The 11,105-nt window shown below is 33.8% G+C and overlaps 1 protein-coding gene across 1 annotated transcript; it reads left to right on the plus strand.

The window, feature by feature from the left end:
• The first annotated feature begins 7,016 nt into the window (after positions 1-7,016).
• On the plus strand, positions 7,017-7,925 carry LOC116351937 (protein kinase 4-like). Its single transcript, XM_031784093.1, has 2 exons — positions 7,017-7,710; positions 7,763-7,925. Exons 1-2 carry the CDS (start codon positions 7,017-7,019, stop codon positions 7,798-7,800), a joined length of 732 nt encoding a protein of 243 aa, XP_031639953.1. The 3' UTR covers positions 7,801-7,925.
• The last annotated feature ends 3,180 nt before the right edge of the window (positions 7,926-11,105 follow it).

Raw genomic sequence — 11,105 nt, forward strand, 5'->3', positions numbered from 1 at the left:
TAATTAATTAAAATTTTGTTTTGTTTTGTTATTACATGAAGAATTGTGATATTTTAATTTCTTTTTAAGATTTACTTCCATTCGCTACATTTTTTCACAAGAAAATCAATTTTTGAGTCCCCAAAAGATCCCTAAATTATAAAATGATTATTATTTAATTATTTATTATATTCATTTCTTCGGGGACACACACCACACACCAAATTTCTAAACATAAAAGGATGCGACAAATTTTCTCGTCTTCCTTTGTTTGGCAAAAATCCTTCAATACACATAGAGCATTTTTTATTATATTTCTTTGTCTACACGTTTTTGTGTTATTATTGTTTTGTTAATAGTCTCAAATAGAATGCCGAAAGCCGCAATTAGACTCGCACGATACACAAAGACCATACAAAACATTCACACGAACAAATTCTTCGACTGAAAGAATGAACCAAAGTCGTTTTTTTTATCTCGTGAATATGTTGCCTACGTTTTGTGGATAACGACTCTCAGAAAATACAATTGACGAAGTTTCGTCATTCCTTACGCCACAATTCATATACAACAAACATTTCGTTTTAACCGAATAAATCAGAGAGTATACATATTTTTTAGAAGCAAAAAGAGGAGGTGAATTTTTATATTTTATACAAGGTGACCGTCTACACATTAGTAACGCAGATTTGATACATAATTTGACAATGTCACTCAGGAATACCCAAGACCAGCAGAAGCACACATTTTTTTATAAATGAAAGCATATAATGTGTATGATTTTTCACAAATAAAGTTCAATTTGTTTATGTTTTGTTATTTAAGCCAGCTACAGTTTCGTTGGATAATTTGAACAAAGCGACGTGCGTAATATACATTTTCAGAAACTTTCGCCAAACTAGACAATTTTGGACACTTAAGATACTTGCATGAGAAGAGATAGAAGATTGATTTTTTAAATTGTTTAATAAATTTATTGAAGAGTTTCTGATCTGAAATAATAAATTAAATATTCTTCATCAAGCAATTTTGATAGAAATATATCAAATGTCTTTGATTTATGTACAAAATTGTTGATAATTCATATTTCACAGTAATTTTATCTGTTTTAAATAATTTTCAATTCTTATGGTTAGTTTAACCCTTCTGTCTACCTATATTTGTTTATCGCACTTGCAACCATTGGTGTACCCGGGTACTCACATATATTTTGTATGAAAAACCGGTTATTATATGTGAAAATATATGATTTTTACTCATACGTTTTGTGCGTATGAGCTCAGAACGAACTAAAGACAAAAATAGTAAACAACGCATTTGAACGCATATATAGAAATACAATATTGCGTCGCAATTTTTTTTTTCTGCGTCATTTGTTTAATTGCATTCATTGAGAGCGGACGTATCAAAGCAAAAAGACATGAATTCCAACGTAAATAATCGTGTAGTAAATGAAAACAATAATTTTAATTTGCTCAAAGCTATCGCGGCACTGGTCGCTGCATTATCACAGATAATTTATTTACTTCTTTACCATTGGCCAAGATGCTAATGGAGTGGAAATTGTCTCTTGTTGGAAAACTGAACAAATGAAAATTATGCATTCCACCGGAAATGCAAGTATCACCGTATCGTACCCCATTTTCTTCCATATTTGGATATCACAATGTCCTCGAACAATTGGCCATTTTGGCACACGTCTAGGAATTGAGAGTATTCTTGGAACACGAATCAATTTGCCCCGATCATCACAACAAGAAACACAAGCTGTTGGCGGTCGCAAAAGGAAAAAGGGCTACTGCATTACTTGTAAAGCAAATAAGCGACGTCGTCAGACCAGAAAAGCCTGTTCTGTGTGTAATCACCCAATTTGTGATGAACATTCAACAAATCTACATTTTGTCAATAAATTTGTCAAATAAATACACATTTTCAACTGTCTCAAATCACAGATGAGTGTATTTCAATAAAAAGAATTTATTTTTTAGTTTTATTATTATATTTTGTCATTCCACTACATTCATTTCCATACAAAATGTATGTGAGTACCCGGGTACACCAAAGGTATGCTATACGATAAGAATTTTCCAAGACCTTGGAAAAACCACTTCTGAAGCAAGAAATTTTCCGATTTTTTTTTTAATAAACCTAAAATTAATTGTTTTAAGATGTCACGAAGTTTCATATCATTATTATGTCATTAAATATAAAAAAAATCTTATTAAATAGTGAAATGAGTACAGGGGTACTCAAAGTAGACAGAAGGGTTAATCCATAGCTGTCCACGAACGTTCGTTCGTTCGTGGAATATTTTTTTGGTCTTTTTGTTCGTTCGATCGTTCGTAGAAAATGAATTGTTCGGATTGTTCGTTCGTATGTTCGTACGATCAACGAACAACGAACACGTTCGTTCGTTCGTAATTTTTGGAAATTTATTTTCTCAATGTATACAAATATTGCGATAATAAATGTAAATTGGGAAAACTTTAAATCAAAATGTTGACCCCCATAGGGAGCTACAACACCTGATCGGTTCGATGGCCTGAGTGGTTCGATGGTTCCAAATCCAGTGGAATTCTGCTGATCCATGGATTCTCCATAATGTAATTACAATTAGAAATAAATACAATTGAATACAATTAGAAATAAATACAAACGAAGAATGGATTTTTTTATAGAATATCTTTATGGAAGTTTTAGAATTCAGGTCAAATCCTGAGAATTCATGGATCAGCTAAATTCCACCGGATTTGGACTTTAGGCTATTGAACCACTCAGGTGTTGTAACATTTTGCTTATTTTTCACGATTTCCCATCGGAAAAGCGGGAAAAATCGATTTAAAGTTTTTCCAATTTACATTTATTATCGCAATATTTGTTTACATTCAGAAAATAAATTTCCATAAATTACGAACGAACGAACGTGTTCGTTGTTCGTTGTTCGTACGAACATACGAACGAACAATCCGAACAATTTATTTTCTACGAACGAACGAACGAACAAAATATACAATTATACATTGAAAACAAACGAACGGTTCGTTCGTTGGTGTTCGTGGACAGCTATAGTTTAATCCTTGATTAATATCGTTATTTATTATCTCCGTTTGGCATTTTTTACTATAATAATCGCATGTAGTTTATCGGTTTGAATTTGGTGTAATTGCCCCTTCAATTTATTGATTCTATTGTTTTGCACATATTGTCACCCTTTATTACAAAAATTCGCCAAAAATTGAACACCGCCTATGTTAAAATTGTATTCATATTGCAGTGAATCCCGATGATATGATATGATCTCTAAAATGTGATATATATATATATGAACGGTGACTTTAAGAATTTTTTTCCTTCAATGTAAATACATTTTAATCCTATGTATTTATAAGTACAAAACACTTCTTTCGAAGTTCCCAATGTGACGCAATACTGCACATCTGAAATCTGAAAATGATCTGATATAAATTTTCAGTGACGCTTGCAATCAAATTCACGAAAAATTTTAATTTTGCGTCGCCTCTTGAAATTTTTTTTTTTTTTTTGCATTTTCAATTGTTTTTGTGAAATTTCTACGGTGAATTTGTAGTATGTATGGTCACCAAAACTATTCAAAGCTAATTGCACCGATGTTTTAATTCATTTTCTTCAATTGAATAAAGCCCTCAAACTATCATTTCAAGGTGTAGTTTCCAGACCGATTATCTCAAAAAATCAAAACAATTTCTCGAAAAGATTGCTTCCATTGGATTCCTTGGGTCTGAATTATGTGATATCACTTGTCACAGTGAAGAAAAATTATAAAATCCAAGCATGTTGTAGTTGGTTATTAAAAAAAATCTTAAAAAGGTGGTCGGCCAAATACACGCTTTTTCCAATTTTGACCAATTTTGAAAAATGTTGGTTCTAAAAAATGTGCAAATTGATTCAACATTGAGTGCTCCTTCGATCTATGATAAAAAAAATCGTTATTCACACATTTTTTTTAAACAAAATGACGATTTTCATCGATTTTTCCCCATTTTTTAATAGTATGGTCATAAATGGATTAAACCATCTCCACTGAATTTTTTTCAAAATTTCTTCGCTGTATGCTCAAGGGGAGCTCAATATCTTGCCAAAGATCCAAAAATGACGTATTTTCGTTGAAAAACAGCCCGTGTACTAGACTGACCCCCAAAACACAAAAGTTGAAATTTTTTCGCTCTTACCCCAAAATACTTTTCCATATCTATTGAAAATATCAAGAGGAGAGGAGTATATATTTTTTATTCAGACATTACTCAGCCATAAGCGCTGAATAACATTCTCTCTTCTTCAATAGATATGGTGTGAAAATAACGTGTGTAAAGTTTCATGCCGAAAGCTTAACGCTGGAGGTTAACAAGAGTTCGGTAGGTCATTATGTGAAAATAAAAATACTTCGCACAACCATATCGACTAAAAATTGATGGTAATCGTCATTTACCTTCGAACACTTGCGACTGGTGAAGTTTCAAACGATTTGGATGAAAATAAAACACATTTCTATGAAAATTTTTCAATGTTTTGATCAAAAATGAAGGTTTTTTACCAAAGGTACGACAGACCTCCACAAATTAATCTCATTTGAAGCTAGAATACTTTCAGAGTGAAACTAATGTGATTCCACTTTGGTATACACCCATTTGAACGCATCGTATAGCTGGAACACTGTCATTTGCATAGCAAATTGTGAGCAATGAACGTGGGGCCAAAATATGAATATGAAACATGATTTATCCGAACTATAATTCACTTCTAAACCTATTTCAATGACTGAATTCGATCAATTTTGACTGTATAAACAATATAAATGCTGTTAGAAACGTTCTGGCCTGATTTACGCAATGATATACTGGCCTCCAAAAAAACAACACATGCAGCGCCATCTAGCGATCATTTTCGAAATTTTTTCCAATCTGACTTCAGATCTGGATAGCTGAGGTTCGTACATATTGATCATTACCTCACCTTTCATATGCACAGAAAGTAGGCCATTCGATGAAAAACTGAAAAAGTGCATTCCACTTTTTTTCGAACCTAGACCTCAGACACTTGCGTGACGAAATCGAAAAATTTGAAGAGACTGTATTTGTATGCTTAGTTTTCCATCTACTTTCGAATAAAATCAGTCTCCGGCGATTTATCAAAAAGTACGGAAAAAAATTTGCGGACAAACAAACATATCATTTCAAGAATTTCGTGTTTTTTCGTAAGATTTTTGGACATGATCATATCTCGGACACTTTTCGATCGTTTCCAGCAATTTTTTTTGAACACTATCTACAGATTTACATTTTGCAGTAACACATTACAATTGTAACAAATCATTACTGTAATGCTATTACAATTGTAATGTTAGATCTTAGCATTACCAGTAATCGCTATTGCTATTCTTATAACATTACTGGCAATGCTTTGTTACAATAATAATGTGTTATTCAACGCTACCGCTAATGTCAAAAATCTAACATTAATAATAAGACTTTTCAATACAACTTTATGTTGGAAATATATTTACAATAGATGGCGTCTATGTCTGCTCTAAGCTCATCATTGAAATTTCTCATCAACCCAATCAATTTCAATGCTGAGCTTAGAGCAGACACAAACTCCATCTATTGTAAGTATATTTTCAACTTAAAGTTGTGTTGAAAAGTCTCAATTTTAATGTTAGATTTTTAACAATACGGGTAACACATTGTTATTGTAACAATACATTACCGGTATTAGCTATTGAAATTGTAATGTTAGATGTTAGCATTACATTAATAGCTATTATAATTTTATTAACTATTACAAACATTTATGTTAATGTAATGGTTAGTAACATTACAATTTCAATGCTGGTAAATCTGTAACACTATCTACCCGAACTCCAGTTTCCGAATATGCCATTTTTCGGAAATTTATTTCTGAGTTGGGTGGTCAAAAATGGACGAAACCAAAAATTTCCTTTTTTTTGAACGCCACCTAGAGCGGTTTTTAATTTTTTTTTTGCGGATTCTCAATTTGGTGCCCGAGCACTACTAAAATATGCAAAAACCCTTTTCCAAAAGTCAGCGGTATCGATTTTCATTTCTTTACAGTATATATATATTGAAAATATCGAGAGAAGAGTATGTTTTTATTCAGACATTACTCAGCCATAAGCGCTGAATAACATACTCTCTTCTCGATATATTCAATAGATCTATTGGTGAGATCTAAAAGAACGGCTCTGTGAATTTTGGTCGCGGGAATTTTGGCCGCCAAAGAAATGGAATTTTAGTCGCTGCGACCAAAATTCCTTTTATGAAAGTTTTTTGGTCGCTGTTAAAAAGAATTTTGGTCGCTACCAAAAATTTGAAAAAGAATTTTGGTCGCGGGTTTTTAGGGTAAGCAATTTTGGTCGCTACGAAAGGAATTTTATTCGCGGTGAAAGGAACTTTGGTCGCTACCAAGAATGTGAAAAAGAATTGTGGACAGAGTATTGACAGCTGACTTGACAGGTTGCATTTTTTTAACCGAGCCAAATAAAAATGATAAAAACAAATATTTAAAATAGAAAAACGTACAGCACAGCAAAAAAAACTAAACACATCGCAAGAACAAACTACGCTGCATACGAGGAAAGTGGAGAACAGCGGAAAAGTGTGAAAATTGTTGAAAAATCAATTGGTGAATCGTGTTTGTGAGTGACTTGTGTTTTGTGTAACAAACATAACCTTCATAGAACCGGCATAACACTCACTGTAAACAGCGACATCTGTTACACGATAGCACAACAATTTTCGTAATCGCTGTAACAACAATGAACAATAAACATAACTGCAGTGAAAAAAAATGCACCGGCACTCGTTTTGGCGGCCAATATTTGGTTTGCAACAAATGCAAATCAAAAAAATATTTTGAGTGCATGACAACTCCGTATGCAACAAAATTATTGAGAGCATTTGGGCTCATTAAATATGATGAGACGAAAAAAATAGTTTACACTGATGAAGAAAAAAGTGTACGTATTCATACATTGTTTGATGATGTCTCACCACTCACATACGTGCATTGACGCAGAGAATGAGCGGAAAACCAACGAGAAAGCCAGATTGGTGAAATTCGTTGGTGAGAGAATTATCGGTATAGTTCAGAATGAACTAAAATCGATAATTGAAGGGTATCAATTTGTCAATGACACACAAAATGTCGTAACAATTGATTCCCAAACACAAACAAACAATGATGATGAAGCCGGCTATGAATCGAATGCGACTGATGTAACCGTCAAGGAAAAATCTAGTGATGAAAATGGTGCGAAAAATAAAAAGAAAAAGAAGAAGAAAAAGAGCAAAAAGAAGAAGGGGAAAAAAGAGCAAAATAACACAAATACAGGCACAAATACACAGCATGAACAAAGACTAGGACCGCAGCAACAACAACAACAACATCAAAGTGACCATTTACAGGGTGGTCAGTCAAATGTGCATCGACAACAGGAAGGTACGCAAACATCAAACCATGAATTGAGATATCATCGGATACAGCGACAACCATTTTATGGTGATTTTGTTTCGAGCCGCCGTTGGGATAATCGTCGACAATTGCATCAAAATTTGGTCAATAGGTCTTTTCAAAGACTGAATTATGTGGACAACCGACGAAGAAATGCACAACACTTTGATAATTGCTGCTGCCAAAAATGTTTCGACGATTATGAGAGAAGATATGAGGATTTTCAACAGTCTCGTCTCTCACATCGGCCGCCGGCTCAGCGTTGGCAACGGTGGCGAAACCAATAAATCTCAGCACAAACTTATCTGCGCATGAAAAATACTCTACGCAGATAAACATCCATTCACAAAATGTGAATGGTTTAAGAACAAAAATATCGGAGTTTGCAGCTGAGATAATGGTTCAACAATCGTCGATTTACATGCTACGTGAAACTCATTTAAGTGATGCAATTAATCCTGTCGACGTTTTTCCACCAATGTACGAGGTCTATAGATGTGATCGTTCATCACTCACAGAAAAGGACCAGGTACATAAAAAGGAGCACGGAGGTGGAGTTTTAGTTGCTGTCAACAACAAACTAAAGTCAGTTTGGATCGGAACGGCTGACCATTTCGGAGCTGAACAAATTTGGGTAAAGGTAGCCGGTATGAAAAGGAACATCTTTTTGGTAGAATTATATATTCGACCAGATTCAATACTCAAGGTGTATGAAAACAACATGTATGCCTTGAAAGAAGTCGCATCGAAATTGAATACAAATGATGTTTTGATTGTGTCCGGAGACTTTAATCTGCCGAAATTGATATGGTTTGTTGATGAAAAAGAGGACCCAGACATTGCAATTGCTATCAATGCAGCCAGTGAAAAAGAGAAGATAGTGCTGGATACTTGCTATGAACTGGGACTTCACCAGATCAACAAGAACTACAACCAAAATGGTCGTATGCTTGATTTGATCTGGACAAATGATGTTGAGTTGCTTCAAAGCTCCATAAGCGACTTTCATTTGTTGAAGTTTGAAAAGCATCATAATGCTATTAGTATACGATATAAAGAGCCAATCATAAAGACAACTGAAACAATACATACATATAGAGATTATAAACGATTAAATGAGTCACTTCTTGATTTAAATTGGGATAATGTTTTTGATACAAAATCATTAGAGTTAAGACTGGATAATTTTTATGCAATTATTAAGTCAACAATAGAAACTCATGTCCAGTTAAAGACAAAAATCATCAGAAAACAACCGATGTGGTTCAACAAATCATTGGTTGAATTGAAGAATAAAGTCAGCAAAGCACATCAAAATAAAAAAAGGCTCAACACACATGAATCATTTGAACATTACAGAGAAATAAGAAGAGAATATAAACGATGTGCACGCTCAGCTCTCAGAGATTACAGAATAGAGATGGAGAAACAGATAGATGATGATCCAAAGAAATTTTTCAAGCACGTGAATTTCAAAAAAGGGAAAAGTGAAGATCTACCACATGAGATGACTTATTTGAATGAAAAAGCAAGCGATCAATTAACAATTGCTAGTTTTTTTGCAAAACACTTTGGCACCGCTTATAGCTCTTTACAAGGTGATCTGCAATATGACAGCTCGGAAATAGAAAAAATACGTGATATTTGTGCTGAAATATCAATGATCGAAATAACCGAGGAGCTTGTAGGTCAACATATAAGCATGCTGCCAGATGATCTTGTCTGTGGTCCTGATGAAATTCCAAACAAATTCATCAAGCATTGTTTGATTTCATTACAGGAGCCAATATCAACACTATTAAAGGAATCACTTGAAACTGCCACAGTACCGCAGTTATGGAGAACGTCATTTGTCAGACCAGTTTACAAGAACGGCGATAGAAACAACGTTCAAAATTATCGCGGTGTTGCTTTGCAGTGCATTACATCAAGAATTCTTGATTCAATCGTCACAGATCATCTCAATCTATATTTGAAGAACATAGTACACGAAAGTCAGCATGGATTCATCAAGAACAGGTCAACGATAACAAATTTAGTGGAATTTACTTCAAAAACTATTATTAACATGGGAAGAAGACATCAAACAGACGCCATCTATTTAGACATAGCCAAGGCCTTTGACTCGGTTAACTTAAATTTACTTATTCAAAAACTTGAAATCATGGGATTGAATGAGCAGCTGTTAAAATGGATCAAATCTTACTTGTCTGGTCGCAGACAAATTGTAAAGATTGCAGATATCAAATCCGACCCAATCGAAGTTACTTCTGGGACGGGTCAAGGATATCCCATTGGCGCTACTTTGTTCATCATGTTTGTAATAGATCTACCTTTCTTCGTGACCAATTCTACCATACTTTCATTCGCTGATGATACAAAAATTTCAAAATGTATCACCTCAACAGATGACTGCATTAATCTTCAAAATGACTTGGATCGTATAGCGGATTATTATAGACGCAATTTATTAAAACTAAATGTAAACAAAACAAAGATCATATCATATCATCGGGGATCACTGCAATATGAATACAAATACAACATAGGCGGCGTGCAAATTGAAAGAGTCTTTATAATAAGGGACTTGGGAGTGTTGCTTGATGTGCAAATGAATTTCAAATCACACATTGAGCATGTCACGGCTAAAGCCAAATCAAGACTGGCTTGGTTAAAGTTCTACGGCAAGGATTTCGTCGATCCATGGACAATTAAACGCCTTTATTTTACATTTGTATTACCAATCATCGAATATGGATCGGAAATATGGAATCCACACTACGACAATATGTGCAAAAGAATAGAGTCAATACAAAAACAATTTTTACTTTATGCGCTAAGGAGAATGAACTGGGATGGCTATAGACTTCCAAAATATGAGCATAGACTGCTGTTTCTACAAATGATTACGCTGGAGGAAAGACGGAAGATGGCGCAAGTGTCTTTCATCTTCAAAATTATTAATGGAGATATGAAGTCAACTCATATATCAAACAGTTTAAATTATTATAATTCAGCGCATAATACCCGTGCAATACCGCTTTTTAATATTCCAGTTAGGGGAAGTGATTACACAAAATATGAACCAATTAATTATATGCTTATTACATTCAATGATTATTATACAAAGAAAATACCAAATTGTGATACTAATTTGATTGATTTAGAAGTAAATTTATCGACGGTAAAGCTGTGAATTGAGAAATATTTGAAAGAAAATAGATGAATTGTAAACATAAATGAAATCTTTTTATAAAAATTATTATTTATCTCTTTCAAAACTGCTTGATGCAAGAATTTAATCATATTGTACGAGGGTCACTATTTAAGTTTTTTCAAAAACATATATAAGACAATGGGGTTTCATCGAAAATGGTTTTATTGTTTTTCAAAGTATTCGCCATGATGATCAATACACTTTTGCATTCGCTCGAACCATTTGTCATAGCATTCATGCCACTCCGAAAGTGATATCTCCAAAACGTGTGTTTTGAACGCATCAACTGCTTCTTCTGGCGATGAAAATCGTTGACCACGCAGTTTATTCTTCACGCTCGGGAATAAAAAGAAATTGTTGGGTGCCAAATCAGGACTGTACGGCGGATGACCCATTAAATCGA

This window comes from Contarinia nasturtii, unplaced genomic scaffold (assembly GCF_009176525.2).
Source record: "Contarinia nasturtii isolate CC-2019 unplaced genomic scaffold, AAFC_CNas_1.1 Cnas_scaffold_6621, whole genome shotgun sequence".
NCBI classification, from domain to species: domain Eukaryota; kingdom Metazoa; phylum Arthropoda; class Insecta; order Diptera; family Cecidomyiidae; genus Contarinia; species Contarinia nasturtii.

What these genes read in the sequence shown, in the direction of transcription:
- LOC116351937 (XM_031784093.1), top strand. Translation starts at nt 7,017, where the DNA reads ATGTCTCACCACTCACATACGTGCATTGACGCAGAGAATGAGCGGAAA. An exon ending in GAGAAGATATGAGGATTTTC is followed by an intron (nt 7,711 to 7,762) that starts AACAGTCTCGTC and finishes GCAACGGTGGCG; the next exon opens with AAACCAATAAATCTCAGCAC.